Source organism: Rissa tridactyla, chromosome 3 (genome assembly GCF_028500815.1).
Source record: "Rissa tridactyla isolate bRisTri1 chromosome 3, bRisTri1.patW.cur.20221130, whole genome shotgun sequence".
NCBI lineage: Eukaryota > Metazoa > Chordata > Aves > Charadriiformes > Laridae > Rissa > Rissa tridactyla.
This window is the reverse complement of record NC_071468.1, coordinates 126,200,949-126,220,996: the sequence shown is the minus strand read 5'-3', so window position 1 is coordinate 126,220,996 and position 20,048 is coordinate 126,200,949. Positions and strand designations below refer to the sequence as shown.

Sequence of the window (20,048 nt, the reverse complement as noted above, 5' to 3'; positions counted from 1 at the left end):
GATCAGGTTGCTCAGAGCCTCATCCAGCCTGGCCTTGAATGTCTCCAGGGATGGGGCCGCCACCACCTCTCTGGGCAACCTGGGCCAGTGTTTCACCTCCGTCATTGTGAAGAAATTCTTCCTAATGTCTGATCTAAACCTGCCCTGCTCTAGTTTAAAACCATCGTCCCTTGTCCTATTGCTACATGCCCTTGCAAACAGCCCCTCCCCAGCTTTCCTGTAGGCCCGCTTCAGGTACTGGAAGTGGCTATAAGGTCTTCTCTTCTCCAGGCTGAACAACCACAACACTCTCAGCCTGTCAATGTCTGTTTATGGAGGATGATGCTTTTCAGAGCAGGGCTCTGGTGGCCCATTTAAAAGCAAAAGCAAGTGCTGGGCACCCCCTCGCCGCCCCCTCAGCCTTTCCAAACGCCTCTCAGTTCACCCTCCGTTCATATCCCGAAGTTCACCACCCTTGAACACCCAGGCCCCCACTGCATCGTTCATGGACTACAACTCCCATGATGCCCCGTGCTTTCCCAGCAGCGCGCAGGCGGCCCAGCGCTCGCGAGGCACTCTGGGAGTTGGAGTCCCTCTGGGCCTGTGTAAGTAGCGAGCTCTGCTCTCTGATTGGCTGCAAAACGGGGTAGGGCGGGTGCAGAGCGGCGCACCGCAGTCAGGCCAATGGCAACGTAGTAAAGGTGAATGATGGGACATTCGGCCAATGGGAAAAGGGAGGGCGGGCAGGCGGGAAGAAGGCGCGCGGGTTGGAAGGCGCGGGAGCGATGGCGGCGGCGCTGAGGTGAGGGAGTGCAGTTGGGATGGGGCTATGGGGATGTGAGCTCGGGGGGTGGCTGGGGCGGGTCTCGTGTTGTGTCGGCGGGTACGGTCTGGGAAGGGGGAGCGATGGGTGTCAGGGCCTGGTGCGGTTCTGAGGCGCCTGTGAGGTCTGAGGGGTGTGGGGGGTTCGCTGGGCCCGAGGCCTGGCGGGGTGTTTGAGGGGGTGTGAGGGCTGCGAGGCCCCGGGTTGGGGCTTTCGTGCGGTGCTGAGGTGCTCCAGGCCCCACGGACCGGTGCAGGTGGGGTGGGAGTGACAAGAGGAGCAGTGGGGGTCAGGTGTGGGGAAGGGGTTTCTGTGGGGTGGGAGGGGTGTGGGGTGCTGCGATAAGGATGTTCTCGTGGAGTGCAGGCTGCCGGTGGGGTGCTGGGGTGAAGGTCTGACGGAGCCCCCCGCAGCCTGGGCTGCATCCCCAGCAGCGTGGGCAGCAGGGCGAGGGGGGGATTCTGCCCCTCTGCTGCGCTCGGAGGAGACCCCCCTGCAGTGCTGCCTCCAGCGCTGGGGCCTCGGCACAGGAGAGACACGGAGCTGTTGGAGCGGGGCCAGAGGAGGCCCCGGAGATGCTGGGAGGGCTGGAGCCCCTCTGCTGGGAGGACAGGCTGAGAGAGCTGGGGGGGTTCAGCCTGGAGAAGAGAAGGCTCCGCGGAGACCTTCCAGCCCCTGCCAGTCCCTCAAGGGGCTCCAGGAAAGCTGGGGAGGGACTCTGGAGCAGGGAGGGGAGCCATGGGACGAGGGGGAAGGGTTTTACACTGGAAGAGGGGAGATTGAGATGAGATATTGGGAAGAAATCCTTTGGTGTGAGGGGGGTGAGCCCCTGGCCCAGGTTGCCCAGAGAAGCTGTGGCCGCCCCATCCCTGGAGGGGTTCAAGGCCAGGTTGGCTGGGGCTCGGAGCAACCTGGTCTGGTGGGAGGTGTCCCTGCCCAGGGCAGGGGGTGCCACTGGGTGAGCTTTAAGGTCACTTCCCACCCAAACCGTTCTGTGATTCTATGAATACTGAGATGCCGGGCTTCTGGGATGAGGAGCTGGCTGGGAACTGGACTAAGAACATTTTGGGAAGCCGGGCAGGTGTAGAGCCCCTCTGCAGAGAGCTGGCTGTGGGATCAATGGGTTAATGGTGGAAGCAATAAGGATTGCTCCACACACACACGCACCTGTGCTCTCCTGCCAACAGTATGTCCTTGTCCTACCTTCTCCCTCTTATCTGCACCTGATATCTTATTTCCCAGGTCCCTGCAGGCTGTTGTTTTTGCCCTGTGCTTCCAAGGCATTGCCTGCCCTTCTTGAAGTTCCCTTCTGCCAGCGCTGCTCTGTCCTGAGGTTGTTCAATTCCTGCTGCAGCTCCTGCCTCCATCCTCTGCCATGTCCCTGGTGTTCCTGGGCTTGACAGCAGCTTGTCATGTCTGGGCTGTCACCAGTCACCGCTTCCCCCAAAACTGCACTGTGTTAACGCGGGCAGGTTAGGAGGAACTTCCCCCTACTGGCAGATTATTGAATAAATTATCCTTTTGAGTAGTTTATGAATATTTATTGGTAGTCTTCTTGGACACGGGGTATTTGTTTATTCTCAGGTTTCAGTTTTGAAATGCCACGTAACACAAAATGAATATTGTGCGATAGTTGTCGCAAACTGGTAGAGATGACACAAACAGCGTTGAGTATTAAAGTGGTTTAAATGGCTACTGTGTTAATGAAGGCTAAAAACATGTGGTTTGTGGTATTTGGTAAGGAGGGAGCTGGGAGAGAAACTCTAAAAGTCTGTTGGGCAGAGAGCTGTCTTGTCTGGAAGGTAAATGTCACCATGAAATCCTCACGGGACTAAACTGACCGTGAACACAGGCAGGAGCAAGAAGGTTTCTAGGAACTATGTTAGTGAGGTCTGGAATGAGCTTTGTGAGGGGAATGTGACAGACAGAAAGTAAAACACGTTTCTGAATTATCTGACTCCATTTTAGAAAAGGGACTTTAGGATGCGTTTGTCCGTGATGACAGAATTGGACTTGACCTGGAAGATCCTTTCTGCGTGCACTTGGTTTATGGCTTATGCTCGACTGAAACACAGCCCTGTGGTGTTCTAGTCCCTGTCATGCATGAACTGCTGCCACTCAGTGTTTTCTTCCCAGTTCCCCACCTTCTCTTCCTTCTTTACTAATTCTTTTTTTGTTTAGTTTTGGGTTTTTTTTTTTACTGCAAATCTATTTCAAGATACTAAAAAATGCGTTCTTGTAGGCGCTCTGATGAAGACATGGCAGCTGTTACGCCGCAGAAAAGGAGCTGCAGTTCTACGGATACCGATGGGTACGTTAACTTTTCGTATTTTTTTTCTAATAAAACCACTGTAATTGCTGCGTACAGAATAAAATAGATGTTTAAAATCCTTGAGAGCTCTTAATGTAAAGTGGAAAAAATATTAAGATCTTTCTGACACACGGTTGGCATCAACCTGTGTTTATTATTTAGTGACTTACAACATTGTGTATTGTACTGAGCATCTTGAGGGATTTCATCTAATATTTACAGAAAATGAACACAAAAATGATCTTCAGTCCATAGCAGAGCCCAGAATTAGAAACGAGAGAAAGCCATTACACTGAGCTGACACTTTGCAGGCCCACATTAGTGGGTTGCATTAATTTGCACCTTTTTTTTTTTAATAAAAGTACGGTGTCTTGTTTGAGCAGTCACCTCTGTCAAGTGTGTATCGCTGTACATGACAGTCACGCACAGACCTTGCCCTGAGTAAGTCACAAAACCAGCAGAAACCTAAAACCTGATTGTTTAGAAACCTGAGAAATAAACCCCCCCGATATTTGCACTTCTCTGTGCGTCTTTCCCATTTGGAAAGGCTTTGATATACAGTGTGGAAATACTGAGGTCTGCACAAATCATCTGAATAGTCTTCTAGTGTTAATAGAAAAATAGTTCCTGTGTTATGCATGCGTAAAAAATTATAGATATTTTTTTTTTCCCTCTAAATCCAGGGGAGGAGAAGCCAATGGCTATGAACAAAGCTCATGGCTGAGCTTTAAATGCAAAAGAATACATTATTTCTCATTCTTTTGTAACTACCAGCTGAACAAACTTTTCTCATGCTTGTCCTGTACTTGCCCCACAAAAATATTTCGGGGGGAGACCAAGAGGGAAGTTTGATTTCTGATTTAGAAGGACAAATTCCTGAGATAGGGTGTAAATACTCGCTGAGGAAACGCCTCGCTGCCCTCTGCGCCAAATATGTTACAACCAGGAATGGCTGAATTTGTCCTTCGTGAAAATGTGTATCTCTTTTTGGGCAATAGGTTCAGAGGCTGTTAGTGGTTTACTGATGAGGTTTGAGATTCTGAAATAGCCGCCAGAGCCAGATTTTGGTGTAAGCCTTTTGAAAACTGGTGTAAAATATTATAAGATTCCCCCCCAGTTTTATGCGTCTTACATACGGGGGTGGGGGATGCACAAGCTTTTTCAGAGGCACAAATCTGTGTCAACAGAGTTGGTCTGAAATAAACCAGACGTTATTTTTTTTTCTCCTTAATCACAAATAATGCTGATCCTGGCAGCAGCGTTCCAGAAAGTAGAATGTTGCTCCCAGGTGCTTTAACAAGTTCAGGCAGGAAACTAGATTTGCTATTTAAAAAAAGAAATATGTGAAGAATGGCCAGACAGTCTTAGGCCTTTTGATATTTGTATTTTGTATTTTGGTATTTGTATTTATTCCAGGGCATATACCAGTATAAGCAACTAGGCTGAGTGAAAATTAAGTGTTATTAAATAAAACAAGAATTGAAAACCTTTCAATAGTACATGTGATGTTTTTCTCCGTAATTATTTTTACAGTTCATCCTTAGCCTTTGAGACTCCTGTGAAAAAAAAGATGCTGGGCTTTGCTGAAGGTCGGTCTCCGCTCAAGAAATCAAGAAATAATTGGTTTGCTTCTCAAATAAAATGGTCATCGAGCTCTAGTGATGAGATGAGAGAAAATGAGGATGAAAATCAGAAGCCGGTGCTGTCGAGGAGGTTGGATATTTCACCCCTCCAGGCCACCAGTGTTCCCGCAGCCGCACAGAGGGAGCCGTTGGGGCAATTCTCCCCAAAAACTGCTGCCTCCTACAAGCCCCTTGTGCCCGTGGTGTCTTTTTACAGCAAGGAAAAACGATACCTTACTCCTCTTGAGAGGAAACAACTGAACGAGAACCGCTCTTTGAGGGAGAGGAGCAGGGATGAAAATCTCCCAGCTGCCAGCAGGACTGAGAAGATGAACGTGAACTCGAGCAGGAACGCGAGCTCAAAGCCAAGCAAGCACGCGACCAGCTCCAAGCATGGCAAAACTCTCCCCAAAACGCTTAAGAAGGCCAAGGGAGACGTTCCACCGGGAAAACCCAGTGTGGAGAAAGAGAATGTGAATTGCCTGATTAAAAAGAAGATGGATTCGCCCTTCAGAGTCCTGAGCATGACAGTTAAACCAGCCCTGAAACTCCAGCTGGGAGCAGCGTTCTTTTCTGCCAGGAAGAAATCGCACTCTAAAAAACCAGTTGTAGACACTAAGTCCCTGCAGGGTGACCCCAACTCTCTGCAAGAAAACAGTCAGCCCGCACCACCGACCACTGCAAAGTCTAATTCAGCAGACAGAAACAAAATTCTTGAGGCGGGCGGGGTATTGAGAAGGATTTCTGTGCCTCAGAAGAAGGAAAATGCAAACAAGGAGGACTCTAAGAGCTGTGGAAATCAAGAGAGAGATTCGGCACATGAAGGAAAAAGATCTCCACAGAAAAGCGGGAGCAACCCTAGTCCGTTTGGGGCTTCCTGGTCTGCAGGAGACAGCGATACAGAGAATGTGGTGAGTAGAAGCGTCACGAGGGCCACGGAGGCGTTCAGGTGACACACTCCCAGCGTGCTGAGCAAGCTGGAAGTAACACATGCTCCGGTTATTCAGACATCGGGTGTTTATTTAGATATATTAGTGGATTTTGCCTAGGAAGACTTTCACGGATTTAGTCCTGCCTTATGAAGGCATGAAACTGAGGGAAACCTCCAGGAATGTCGTGTCGGCATCCCTGTCTGTCGCTAGCTCTCTGTTGAAGTGAAATACTGCATTTATGGTGGCTGAAAGAAAAGCTTTCTGTGTGAAGTTTTGGCAAAAGACAATATATATTTATTTTTTTTATCCCCCTCCGCCCCCATAAAGGACAAAACTGAAAAAGAGGTTTTTAAGCATTTTTTTTTTCTTCTTGTTTTAATAAATATAACAAACGCCAGATCTGACCTCGCTGAGCTTTGTGGGAGGTCGAACGTTACCCGCTCAAAGCTGAAGGAAGTAGGTTCTTCGCAGGAGTTCTCTTCTGTGCTCTCTGAAGCCAATTTTAGTTTTCCCCAGCCATGCGCTTCTCAGCCAGTGAAATAATTGGGCAGAGAAAGCAAAATTGTTTGTAGAGTGTCTTTATTTAGAGGCTTCTCGTGGGTCACAAGATGTTGGTTGGTGGCGCAGCCTGTGCTGGAATTCCAGCAGCGCTCACGGGCTTTGCTCTGCTTGGGGATTATCTTTTTAGCGATTATTTTCTCAGCAGGAAGGATGTGTGGTAGTTCCGCAGCCCCCTTCTCCAAGGAAGTGAGAATAAGCCCCTGTTTTTCAGGCTTTAACAATCCAACAATTAATTTTCTGAGCTGGTCTGCATTTGAAGAACTTTAACCTTTTTGTATATCACTGAAGAGCTATAAACAATTTTCATCTGTCGCTACCTTAGCAGTGACTACACCCCTGGTGATAGAAAAGTGTTGTTTTGCGTGGTTTTTTTTTAACCATACATTAATTTCTTGTGTAAATGATGTTTATCAGTGCTGGAACGGTTAAGCTTTGCAGCGAGTCTTGCTTATTGCCAACCAGTTAATGCTGGCCAGACCTCGCTTTTCATTTTACGATTTGCCGGAGAATTGTTTAGCTTGGGATGTGGATTTTGCTTTCCGAGGCGGTGCTTAGGTGTGAAAGGTAAAGGTGGCAATGGAGCGAGTGCAGCAATAAAATACAAATCTGGAACAGGTTTGCAAACTATTTCATTGCACTTAATGTCATATTTTGCTGGTGCGTTCTGGCGTCGGAAATGTAGGAAATGGCACTGGAATATTACTGTATTTTATACCGGGCATTGAAAGGAAGCAGTGAACAAGATGAGAAGCTGTTTTTATAGGGCTAATGTGTTTTATATTGCTGCGTTGATTCAATAAAGGGCAATTTATTGCCTCTTTTGTTCACCTGCACTGGTTTAGTATCACACTCGCATTCCTGGCTTGATTGTCAATATGTTTTTACAACGCAGCGTTAATAAAACACAACTGTTAGCTTGTGCAATCTCATCTTGTACGTGCAGTAAAAAAAAAAAAACCAAACCTAAACTTGAAAGCATTTGATTCCGCTGGGATGGCAGTTTTTTGTGTTGGAGGTTAACCAGAAGCACAGAGCGTTTGAAAAGGGAACTTAGCGACTTCGTTACTGAACACAGGCCAAGTTTGGCCTTGATCTGGTCTCAGATTCAGCTGCAGCCGGTCCTTTACCTGATAACTGTCTCGGGTTCCTGATGGGAAATAATACACTGTCATACACAAAACAAGCAGAGTTCAAGGCAAAAAAACAGTTTGGCAAACTCATTTGTATTGAACGTTTGTGAGAGGCTTCCAAAAGCTGCGAAGATGCATAGCTGGAGAGAGAGAATGAAGCAGAATCCCAGAAATGCTGAGGTAAAGAAATGATATGAACCTCTACAGTTAAGATTTACTTAAAAATAAAATAAAAAAAAAAACCCAACACATCCTGCAATAAAACAAAAGCAGGGGCGTAAGTAGGTGTTAGAGTGTAGGGAATGAAAATCCATGATCACTGTCATAAGCTGAATTGGGTCTGACAGTAGTCAAAGATGAGAAACGTCGCTATTGCCCCTCAAGGCTGTGAGTAACCTGCAGGAAACGACTTTTTCCTCAGTTCTGGGGTGCAACATTTTCAGCGACATTTTCAAATTCAGCGATCAGATGTCATTTTAAGACCTGTGAGATGGGTTGTCTGCTAAACCGCATTCCGTTATTGGAAAATACACTTCATAATGTCAATTAATGCTCGTCGTAACGGTCACTTGAGCTGTATGTGATTCTGTAGCTGCTCTCTGAGAACTTAACTGAAGAGTTTTCTTGTTGCCCTAAATAAAATTGTCTTAATTTATAGGATGTTGATGAAATCGGTTCTTCTAAAAGCCGTGAGTCAGATGATTGCATTATGCCTTCAAGCCAATCTCCGCCAAAGGGGAATAAGCGAGGTAAGTTGGATTCTCCGTATCTTGGTCCATGACTTTTGCTGCTGCAGGAAAATGAGGCGGAGGAGGCTTTAAAAATCTCAAATTGCCAGCTTTTGCCCAGCAGGATCAACTCTGCTGAATTCCCCTCTTCTCCTATAATTTAGTGTTTAAATTTGCTGGACAGTAATGATGGAGACTGCTGTCTCTCTGATGCATCTGGTTTAGCATTAAGCAGTATGTAAACTGGTTTTTATCCTCATGTCTAACCTGTCTTTCCTCTTTGCTTTACGTGGCCGATTCCCGGAAAGATTTGGGAAATTGCTGTATTTGAATCCTATTATTAGGTTTTTCCCCGTTCTTTTCTCCCCGGACCGTTATCCTGATTCTTTCATCTCTCCTTTTTAAATCTTGATTATTTTTTTTTTTTTTAGGCATCTGACTTTTTAGTTTATTTATTTTCTCCAGGCTGAGACGTGTCTTTCCTGGTGTGATACTCCCAAACAAACCTCCACGCGAGCCTTACCAGCACTAATTAGCAGGAAGGGAGTAATTCATACTTTACACACGCAGGGAACACATACATTTGAACAATAATTATTTGAATATGGTACTTTTCCCCCCCCCCCCCCCCCCGGTCAACTTTGCCCCTTTTCTTATGGTTGCTTTACAGCATGTTTCTCTAGTAATGCAAGGGAATTTTCAGAAGTTATATATTAATTTTAAGACACTTATTATTTTTCCTCTTGGGAATAACAAGTGAAAATAAAAAGTAAATGTGTTGGTTAAATATTATTTTATTAAGGCAAACTACAGTGTTCTGCTCTACCTGCTGTCTCACCTTCCAAGTATAGGCTAACATGTGCCAGTATGTTTGCAGAAGTTGAGGTCGTGTTATTTTATCCTTATTTCCTGGTTTCTCCATTTTTTCCCTTTTAAAAATAGGCAGCATTCGCTATTCCAGCCCCAACAGCCCTGGGTTAATTCCATCCTTGCTGGTCTGAAAAGGTCTGATTTGTCTGAGAGTTCTCTTCACATCCTTCCCCAGCTGTGGAAGTTCATATCTCCTCTGTGTCTTAATTGCGCCAATGATCTCATCACAACTAATTCTTTTATTGATGACTGAAATAAAAAGGCACCGAATGGTTTGTTCTCATTTCTCATCTGGTTTTAGTGTTTTCTCCTCTTTTGGTAGCTGAAACTTCTGGGTTTTCCCCTTACAGGATGCTTCCCTAGTCCTCTGGCCTTTCCAGGTAGAGCTCACTTAACAATTTGGCATTTCTGCTCAGCTTTTCCCTGATTTCTATTCCCGTTGCAATTCCTTGCGTTGCCAGGGAGTGAAAAAAATCATGATTTAGCCGTGTTTGTCTCTTACTCCACTTCTTTCTGGCACATCTGGTCTTAATGTGTGTCTTGAAGAAATTGCCAGCACTCCTGAGCCTTCCCCCCCCCCCCTTTAGTCTTGCTTCACTTGGGAACTTACTTATCCGCTTTTGGAACGTAGTGAAGTTTGTTTTATTGAAGGTCACCGTTTCTCCCTGCTGCCTCCTCTTGTTCTGAGGAGTGGCGTGCTCCGTCCTGCCAGCCGCTTTTCTCTCTGCTATCTCCGGTTTTGCATGAAACACTCCTCTTAGTGTGTTTTCCACCTGTTTCAAAAGCTGTTGCCATCACATTCCCAAAGATTATTTAGGAATTACATTATTTGCCTGCTGGGGCCTTTCCCAAGAAGTGTCCTGGCCCACTAAGATCCTGCGTTTCTAGGAAGCCATAGGCTTTTTATTTCTTATTAGTGTCGTCTTCATGACTCCTCACAATCTTTTCCACTATTGATGTTAACAGGAGACTTTTTTATTGTGGCCTGTTTCCTAGAAACAACTGGTTCATCTTCATGGTATGTTTTCTGCAGTCTGTTAAGGCCATTTTTCTGCTTATGTATTATGTTTCTGTCATTCCTGAAGTCTCTATTTGTGAATGCGGTCACAATACAAGAGCAGAAAGCAGTCCACTACCTAAACTTTTTACACTTGAGGGAAAATATATTCCTAACTAATAATTTCCTTGGTTTTATTTACCCAAGTCTTTGCTAAATTACCCTGAAACTTGCAGCTTGTGTGCTGAAACCTAGTGCTGAGCCCGTCGTTTCCCAGCTTCTCCAGGATGAAGAAGCCAAAATAATGGAAAAATGGAGAAACCTCTTCTTGATTAACATTTTTAATCAATAGCCAAGGAAACACTAAACTACTGCAGCAGAAATTCCTGCTTTATAATTCCAATGTGAGAGGGGAAAGTACCAGGTAGCCCGATCAATGTCACTGAAGCGGATTAGAGGTAATTATGGCTGGATACCACTCACGAACATAACTTTTATGTCCTGCAGCACCAACAGCTGCCCAATACTCTTATAAACTCCTGTCTCTAGAACTCAGTGTCACCGTTGTGGGTCATTTTGAAGTCTCCTTTGTATTTGAATTTCCGTTTCCCTGTATCAATGTGTTCTGCAGCTACAAAGGATTCTAAACCGCAATAACTTCGCTCCTCTTTTCCAGCATCTCCTTCAAATGCTGTTGTCTACCCCATATTCACTGCACCCCCCAGCAGCAAGAAAAGGTAGGTTAATCATTATTTTTAAAAAAAAAAAAAAAAGATACTAGTTCTAAAAACAGTAGCTTAGCTTTCTCCCAATCCCTGTGAGAATTGGAAGCCTGGAGTGTTTATTGGGTTGGCTTTATTTTCTTTTAGAGGGAAGATGGAAGACGTAAGCTGAGTTGGTTTAGGGGGATACTAGGCTGTGAACAAGGAAATACACTGCCTGTAGTACATTTTACTTGTGAATTTGTACATATTATTGAGTTTATTATTTTTTTTTTTTTAACTAGAAAGGAAATAATAGTTTTCTCTTAGCTTTTGCTAATGATAAAATCATTAGAACAAAGGGGGTTGTGTCATGATCTGTTCATTACCAAGAATGGCATGGCCTTGCTGGTGTTACCCCTGTGGAAGGGTTCTTGTTTATGTATGCTACTTCTGTGTGTTCTGTCTCTCCACATCTGGAGTGTCCGTAACGAGCAGCATCTTTCGGTCTTTCTGTACCGGCCTCTCATCAGCCAGAGCCCCTCGCCAGCACTAATTACGAGCTCAAGTTGGTACCACAGTTGTCAAAACGAATTGTCTTTACTCAGTTTGCCACGGTATAGCCTCAGCGGCCGTACAATGAGCAGGAGGCATTGCTGTCCCTCGCTAGAATCTAATCAACGGCCTGGCTTTCTGTATATTTCTATATATAAATCTTTTAATTTGTGCCATAGATGGCAAACATAACGCGTGCTCATGAGTTCAGTCCACCCACCGCATCAATCGGTACGGCAGCAATGCCTCCGCATGGGCGTTCTTGCCGTGTTTGGAGCAATTCTGTGTCGTGAGCAACCTTTTTGAGCTGAGCTTTTGTATGTCAGCTGGGGTGCGTGAAAATTGGACTCTGTGGGCCAGTTAAAGTGCGGGTCCCTCGTCAAATAACGCCGAGGGGGCAGGTCGGTCGCTCTTCTCGGGCCTGTCTGGGGCTCTTGCAGGAGCTGGCAGCTTCTGTGTCCCTGTCACACTGTACCTCCTTTACCATCAAAGCCTACAGTATTTGTTTCAAAACTATTGAAATAACTCACTTTTGGGGAAGGCCCCAGCTTATTAAAGTTGTATGAGCTAAAGATCTCAGAAAGCTTGTTTACCTGCCTTGTCCTGGTGGAATACCCCTGTTCTTTAAATTTACTGTCAAACCTCTCTCTCCTGCCATCAGGTTCATTGCTTTTCCACGCTAACTCTTCCTGTGATGTGCATTTGTAAATATTTCAGTGCTGTGGCCAACCTTGACCAACATCTTCACTGTTAGCACTCCGAGAAGCGGCTGTGCGCTATACACAGATCACCTGAAGTGCAAAGATCAGTAACGGCACTGGGCAAGAGTATCTTGTAGTGCACTGGGTGGTTTTTTTAACCTAAAATTTAAGAAATTTCAGTACGGCAGCACTAGGTAGCAGCACGCTCACAAGTTTTGATCTAGGTGCCGAAGACGCAACAGAAGTTGTAATAAAAATGGGTGAAAAGGGGTTAACAGAAGCACCTGCTTTTCTTACATTGTCCCGTGCTCACCTGAGTGGGTCTCTCATGAACCTGCTGGGCGATGTTTAGTGTGATGGAGATGAAGCACAGGCATATGAATTTTGCTTTCTGGTTCTTGATAAATTACTTGCAGGCACTGGGACTTTTGACTCATAAGGTGTAATCGTGCTACCTGACGTCTGTGCTCCTGATTAGCTTATTTCTTCAATTAATTTGCTGCCATACTCATAGATGTCTACTGGAAAAAGAGGCTTGTTTTCCCACGCAAGAACCAGAGCTACTAATCCCTTTCCCATATTGAATCAACTTCTTGGTGCATTTTGTTAACAATAAAGGCATTCTAAGCCGAGTTTATTGTGAACGTAAAAAAAACCCCAAAACCAAACCACTTAAAGTTGCTCCAAAAAGAGCCAAAATAAACCTTCCAAGTCTTGTCGTGCTACTGTCGTCCTCTGCCACGGAAGTGTTGAAAGAGAGATCCCATTGCAATATTTGCTTTGCTTCGCCTTGTGGCTTTACAAATATCTTCCGTGGTGCAAGTGGAACCCTGGAATATGTGGAAATCCTGGTGTTTGTGATTAACTGAAAATCAGTCTTGGATTTGCAGTTGTCTCCTGGGAAGCTGATGAGCACAAGCTTTTCCTACATGAAGTCTCTGCTTTGGAAATTCTCCTTAGTATCCAAATCTATAAAATTGTTTGGTGTATCTCTAAATTAATTCCATGTTAAGGGTTGCTGCACAACAGTTAACAAATTCCTGCTTTTAAGATTGCTTAAGGAATGCCACCTTACATACAGAAGTCTAAAGGTAGGTTAGAAAAACTGTGTTGTTATTAACACCCCCAACAAGGTGCTTCCCTGTCGCTGAAGCTCACGTCGTGACCTTAAAAATTCATGTAAGGCCTCCGTATCTGGGTCTGAATATGAAAAATTCCTCTTGGCCTTGCTTCGGTCTGCTCCCCTCTTTGGGAAGCTGTCCCTGCTAGATGATGGTTTTTCCTGAAATGCTGCTGATCCCCTCATCTAAAGGGGTCTTGGCGTGGTGGCGGTGGAGCAGCAATGGAGTAGAGACGTGGTCTTGGGACCCCAGGTATAGATGGAATGTGGGCTTGAGACCAAGCTATGGTGATTCTTGGGCAAAAACTTGTCACAAGTTCTTGTACACCTTGATCAAATCCTAGATGAAATGCTTTGTAGGTTATTGGAGTTCAATTTTTGATTTTCTTACTTTTTTTCCCCTTAAGGGTAGAGGGATTTTTTTTTTTTCTTTTTTACAAGGGCATGTAGTGATAGGAGGAGGGGGAATGGCTTCAAACTGAAAGAGGGGAGATTGAGATGAGCTATTGGGAAGAAATTCTTTGGTGTGAGGGGGGTGAGCCCCTGGCCCAGGTTGCCCAGAGAAGCTGTGGCTGCCCCATCCCTGGAGGGGTTCAAGGCCAGGTTGGCCGGGGCTTGGAGCAACCTGGGCTGGTGGGAGGTGTCCCTGCCCAGGGCAGGGGGTGGCGCTGGGTGGGCTTTAAGGTCCCTTCCCACCCAAACCACTCTGTGGTTCTATGAGAGTGGTGCTGATGTGTGTGCACTCTAAAGTCAGCTTTCCTCACAGAACGGGGAAAGCTTGAAGCATTGTAAGGTGATTTCAGATGATGGTACTGCTGAGTCTGGCCAGGAAGGACCCTTGTCCTTGCCTCGTATCTCACTGCCCAGAGGTCTGGCACGGATCCTGGAGATGCTCAGTCACTACCCTGCCCTGGTACCTGACAAGTAATGTTAACTTTCGTCTGCAGGGACTAATTTTCATCTCTCTGAAATAATTTTCAGGACACAGGCTGTGCTGGATGAATTGAATTCTCCGTTCGGGTCCAACCCACCTGCAAAAACACCTCACACCTCGCAGAAAAGCAAGAAGGCGAAAGAGCTCAGCAAGCGCTCCAGGGATCAGATGATCATTGTAAGGTTCCCCGTGGGGCACGCTGGGTCCTCGGGGTGGCTCGGTGGTGAGGAAACAAGAAATACGTCTTGAAGCTAACCGATAAGTAGATTTCCTTACGTGTAAGCCTCAAACCAACCACGTTAACAGAGCGGTGATTAACATATTTAGCACTGGACGAGGACAGGGTAGTAGCTGGGAAATACATTGTTATGGTTTCCCTGGGACTAACGCTTTATTACATTAAGAGACTTACGGAACATAATACTAAAAAAAAAAAAACCCAAAGGGGGAACTGGGCCAAGGCTGTATGGATGCTATAGGAGGGAATTTGGCTGGATCCTCTTCCTTTCCCACGGCTTCCTGGCCCGCTGTGCGAGCGGCGTCAGCCACAGCACTGCAACCGCAGTGGCAAACGTCAGCCAGGGCAGCGCTGGAGCAGGACTGTGGGACCGAGGAATGTGCGACCGAGAGCTGAGCCCTGACGCAGCTCGCTCCGCTAACGGTGCCTCTTCGGTAGCTGCATGTCCGCTGTTGCCCTGCAGCGTGGAGCGCTGATTTTTGGAGCGGGAGGAGGCCAGACGGTGTTGCTGAGGCTGGCGGAGCCATCACGTGTATGGGTTTCCAGAAAAATACGCCCTCAGTGATGAGTAATTTTTTAATAAACCATTTGTTCTCACTTGGTGACATACAGATGTTTTCAAGCCCGTTTCCTGAGGGAGCGGCGCTTATGTGATCATTCTCGTCTGCTGATCTGCCCTTTTTAGCACCTTTTGAGTCGTTTGGATGATTTCTGTCAAATTTGAGACCTCACAGACACAAATTTTTGAGTGTTTTGAAAGCCGGTCCCTGCGGAAGGGAGAAACGCGGGTGAGCGCCTGTGCGGAGAGGAAGGCAGCAGCGTGGGCTCAGCAGCCATCGCTGCCCCCGACAGGGCTGGCTGGTGGCCACAAGCCCCACGAGGGACAGACGCTGGGTGCTGTGACACAAGGGGAAGCCCGAGCTGGGACATGGGGCAGGGAAAGCAGCCAGAGCAGCAAAATAAAACGAGTCCTTAACAAATTAGGCTTTATTTAAAGATCGATTTGCCATTTGCTTGCAAAACTGGCATTTGGTTCCTCCTCTGCCCCTCCGTGTGTACTGACAGAGATAAAAATGAGGTTATTTTTAGGTAACTGATGAAAAGACTATACAGAATTTTCCTTTGGTTATTTGTGGTGCTCTTCTACTTTATTTCCTCGGTGAGGATGTTGCTTATCTGTTTCGAGGTTTGTTCCGAATGATGCATTCATTGTGTCCGTTGGATAATTTGATGCTGTGTAGCTCTGAATATTCTGCAAATGAGCAAAAGCTTGTCCTCCTCTTCACAAATTCAAGCGAAAACAAATACTTGAGTCTTTGATTCCTTAATCTGAACGTGATTCCTTAATCATTCCTTAAACTGAACATGGTTTTGAACAGCTTCAGAGCGCCTAACTGGCTTTGTTTCTCGCTAGGATGCTGGTCAGAAGCATTTTGGCGCTGTAGTTTGCAAGTCGTGCGGCATGATCTACACGGCTGCAAGCCCGGAGGATGAAGCCCAGCACATCCAGCACCACGAGAGGTTCCTGGAGGCACTCAGATACGTGGTAAGGCTGGAGGAGATGGGGGAAGGTGGGGTGGGATATCCAGGTACGCCGTCGAGGCAGCTGCAGGCCGTTTTGTCATCCAGAGGGGAGGTTAAAGTGTGAGTTAAGCATTTCCAGCAACCGTCTGCCTTCATCAGTTTGATGAATGTGACTTTATTCCTGAAAGCTGGAGTGGTTCAGATTACAGCTGCTTCTGCCAGAATCTCCGCTGAATCACTTCCTCTCTCTCGCTCGACCGCTAACTTGTTTGTTTGGGGTTTTTTTTCCTCTCTGTGGCAGGGTTGGAAGAAAGAACGGGTCGTGGCAGAGTTCTGGGATGGGAAAATTGTATTGATTCTTCCAAATGACCCAAAATATGCCGTCAAGAAGGTACATGTTTGTTTATTTTGGGGTTTATAATGTAGATTAGCTTTCTGCTGGCTCAGCCCCCGGCACTACCTCAGCGTGTGATTGTACATCGCTTGCCAGCGAACAGGAGAGCCAAGTGGGGTTGTGGCAGCCATCTGGGTGGCTGTGGACACCCACCCTGACACATCCCACCCCTGCTCCCTGCGCTGAAGCTTTTTCTTACCTGACCAACACAACCTGATCCTTTCCATCCCGAGAACTGGGGTGAGAGGCAGCTGCGCTCTGTGAGAGGTTTAGGGGGATGAAGACACGAGCGAGATCCTGTTCTTTAGTGTCTGTACATAGTTAGAGCCTGATCTGTGCAAGCACGGGATGATTTGAGGGAACAAGTCCCCTTTCTGACAGCTTTCACACCAAAGAACGCGTCTGTTAGTTCCTAACACACCTCTCTCCGCTTTTGTTCTCTTAGGCAGAAGACGTGCGGGAGATCGTAGATAATGAATTGGGGTTTAAGCAAGTTTCGTTGAGCTGCCCAGCCAAGACTAAAATATACTTGTTTGTGTCCAACGAGAAGATGATTGTTGGGTGCTTAGTGGCTGAATCAATCAAGCAGGTACGTGCTGTTAATTGTATGGGGAGGGGGTGAAATTGCAGGCTAATCACTGGGGCTGTTTGTGTCAGCAGCTTTGTAGAGAGAGGCCTGGGAGTCCTGGTGGACACCAAGTTGCCCATGAGCCAGCAATGTGCCCTCGTGGCCAAGAAGGCCGATGGCATCCTGGGAGGCATCAAGAAGAGCGTGGCCAGCAGGTGGAGGGAGGTCATCCTCCCCCTCTGCTCTGCCCTGGGGAGGCCACAGCTGGAGCACTGGGGCCAGTTCTGGGCTCCCCGGGTCCAGAAGGACAGGGAACTGCTGGGGAGGGGACAGCAAAGGGCTACCGAGATGCTGAGGGGACTGGAACATCTCTCTGATGAGGAAAGGCTGAGGGATTTGGGTCTTTTCAGTCTGGAAAAAAGACGACTGAGGGGGGACCTTATCAACGCTTGTAAATACTGAAAGGGGGGGTGTCAGGAGGATGGGGCCAGGCTCTTCTCAGTGGTGCCCAGGGACAGGACAAGGGGCAACGGGTACAAACTTGACCATGGGAAGTTCCATCTCAACACGAGGAGGAACTTCTTTGCTGTGAGGGTGGCAGAGCCCTGGCACAGGCTGCCCAGAGAGGTGGGGGAGTCTCCGTCTCTGGAGACATTCCAACCCCGCCTGGACGCGTTCCTGTGCCACCTGCTCTGGGTGACCCTGCTGTGGCCGGGGGTTGGACGGGATGATCTCCAGAGGTCCTTCCAACCCCTGCTGGTCTGATTCTGTGATTCTCATCCCCGCAGGCTTTCCCGGTGCTGTCAGAGCCAGGAGCCACGCTGTCGCCCGAGCAGGACCAGGACGTGCTGCAGCACCAGCGGGCTTGGCGCTGCTCCACGGAGCCAGAACCCGCTGTCTGCGGCATCAGCAGGATCTGGGTGTTCGGGCCGAGGCGCGGGAAGGGCATCGCCCGTCGCATGGTGGACGCGGTCAGGTAGGGAACGGCGGGAGGGCCGTGGGGAGCTGGTATCCCACCTTGGGTTTGTCCTTGCGGGGGAAAAAAACGATGATTGCAGCCAAAAGTGGTTAGAAGGAACTCACGGAAAGGGAAAAATTTGCGTCCTCAGGCAACTCTGAAATCCCCACTTCATAGTGGAAGGATATCAAGTGGACAGATACTCTGTGTATATCTAATATTTAAGTAATGCTTTCATTTAAAATCTGACACAAGTGTGGGCCAGGTTGTTAACTGCTGGGTATAACCGGAACACAGAGCTACACAGACTGGATTTTCCAAGAGAAACTGTCCTGCTTGGGAAAAAATACTGGTGGTTTTTGTTGGTGTGTTGGTTTTTTTTTGTTTTTTTTTTTAATGGAGAAGTTGATGGGCCCAAACACTTGAGTTTGGCTGGGTAGGAAATTCCGAGCTTGAAAAGTTCAAACCCAGCTGGACGGAAGAGTTAAAAACTTCCCCTTGCCTGTGATATGGACCGCCTTGAGCGGGAACTTGGTAGTTCATGAACTGTAGTAGCACGTACAAGGGGTGATAGCTTTAAACTAAAAGAGGGGAGATTTGGATGAGCTATTGGGAAGAAATTCTTTGGTGTGAGGGGGGTGAGCCCCTGGCCCAGGTTGCCCAGAGAAGCTGTGGCTGCCCCATCCCTGGAGGGGTTCAAGGCCAGGTTGGACGGGGCTTGCAGCAGCCTGGTCTAGTTGAAGATGTCCCTGCTCATGGCAAGGGTTGGGACTAGATGGCCTTTAAAGGTCCCTTCCAGCCCAAACCATTCTGTGATTCTATACTTATATATTTTTATATATTTATAATCGTTGTATCTGAAGCTCAGTATCCTGAAAATTCCTCCGCTGGTGTTTGGTCTCCGGTTCCTCCTGTGGTTAGCGTTTGATGTGCCAGTAGATGTGCTACCTCCGTGCCACCTTCCAGACCCGCAGGCCGTGCGAGCCAGCTGGACCTGGGTGACCTGTGGGTGCCCAGGAGAGTCCGGGCACTGCCGTGGTAGACCTCAGGAACTGCTCCAACATATTTAACTGAAACTTCTACGTTTCCACATAAAACTATTTGGGGGACTTCTGCCCGTATTCGGTCTTAGGTTACCCTTCTTCCTAATTTTAAAATGCCTCCTGGTTCCTGATTACACCAGAATCTGAGAGGGCAAACTGGCATCTCACAGCGGTTCTCTGGTTTGAAAGCAAAGCAAAAAAACCTCCCTGAAAGGAGGGGGTAGCCAGGGGGGGTCGGGCTCTTCCTCGACAAGAGGAAACGGCCTCAAGTTGTGCCAGGGGAGGTTTAGGATGGATATTGGGAACAATTTCCTCCTGGAAAGGGTTGTGAAGCATTGGAAGAGGCTGCCCAGGGCAGTGGTGGAGTTGCCATCCCTGGAGGGGTTGAAAAGCCGGGCAGACGTGGTGCTGAGGGCCGTGGGGTAGTGGTGGCCTTGGCAGCGTTGGGTTGATGGCTGGACTTGATCTGAAGGGTCCCTTCCGACTGTAAGGATTCTATGACAGAAGAAATAACAGCTCCCTGCTGAGGGGGGCTGGAGGGGACACCGCTGCACCCCCCCGACAGCTCTGCTCTCTCTTTCAGGAGCACCTTCATGTACGGCTGCTACCTCGGCACCCACGAAATCGCCTTCTCCGACCCCACGCCGGACGGCAAGCTGTTTGCGACGAAATACTGCCAAACCCCGCGCTTCCTCGTGTACAATTTTATGTATAACAACTGAGGCGGCTTGATTATTGCAAGTTGAGGTTTGTTTAAATCGCCTAAAATAATTTGATGTTGAAATTAACGCTTCTTAAAGCGTTGTTACCTGGCTAAACGCTGTTCTCCTGCTGAGCGCTAGTTCTTCCTCCCGCCGCGAGCGAGCTGGGGGGAGAGTGTGTCACTTTGTGTACAGAGTTGTGTTGTATTTTAGTGTATGCTGTGGAACCTTGCTTGGATTTCAGGTAGGTTTTGTTTCTTCTGAGATTAAATTTTATTGCAAGTAACTTAATTTCTTTAAAAGGTGGAATTAATATAAAGATGGCTGTTTTCTCCCTGATGTGTGGGGACGTAACTCTGCGCGCTCTGCTGCGTGTGCGCTGTGAAAGGCGGGGAGTTTGCTAAACTTATGGAACAAAAAGTTGCTAAATTGATGTAAAGAGCATAAGAGGTCTTAAAATGACTGATGCGTGTCAGGATTTCCCCCGGTGGGTAAGGCCTGGAACCCTCCTGGCGTTTTGCTGCTGGGGAGAGTGCCCCAGGGGCCCCCTGCTCAATAAAATGTGTGAAATGTTGCTTTTCGAGCTGATTTCTGTGCGCGGGAGACGGAGGAAGGCTTCCAAATTCGAACGCTCTCCTCATTTGAAGGGTTCAGATGA

The 20,048-nt window shown here is 47.5% G+C and overlaps 1 protein-coding gene across 2 annotated transcripts; it reads left to right on the top strand.

Annotated features, from left to right (window-relative positions):
* The first annotated feature begins 570 nt into the window (after window positions 1–570).
* Window positions 571–19,968, top strand: ESCO2 (establishment of sister chromatid cohesion N-acetyltransferase 2). 2 transcript variants are annotated; one of them, XM_054194328.1, is made up of 11 exons: window positions 571–680; window positions 3,045–3,113; window positions 4,647–5,646; window positions 8,017–8,107; window positions 10,630–10,690; window positions 14,012–14,141; window positions 15,617–15,748; window positions 16,028–16,117; window positions 16,566–16,709; window positions 17,477–17,664; window positions 19,273–19,968. In XM_054194328.1, the coding sequence occupies exons 2-11, from the start codon at window positions 3,061–3,063 to the stop codon at window positions 19,409–19,411; spliced, it is 2,028 nt and encodes a 675-aa protein (XP_054050303.1). In that variant the 5' UTR covers window positions 571–680; window positions 3,045–3,060; the 3' UTR covers window positions 19,412–19,968. The 2 variants fall into 2 exon arrangements, with proteins under 2 accessions (XP_054050303.1, XP_054050302.1); XM_054194327.1 differs by lacking the exon at window positions 571–680 and adding an exon at window positions 693–781.
* The last annotated feature ends 80 nt before the right edge of the window (window positions 19,969–20,048 follow it).

What these genes read in the sequence shown, in the direction of transcription:
- ESCO2 (XM_054194327.1), top strand. An exon ending in ACAGCGATACAGAGAATGTG is followed by an intron (nt 5,647 to 8,016) that starts GTGAGTAGAAGC and finishes CTTAATTTATAG; the next exon opens with GATGTTGATGAAATCGGTTC. An exon ending in CCAGGGATCAGATGATCATT is followed by an intron (nt 14,142 to 15,616) that starts GTAAGGTTCCCC and finishes GTTTCTCGCTAG; the next exon opens with GATGCTGGTCAGAAGCATTT.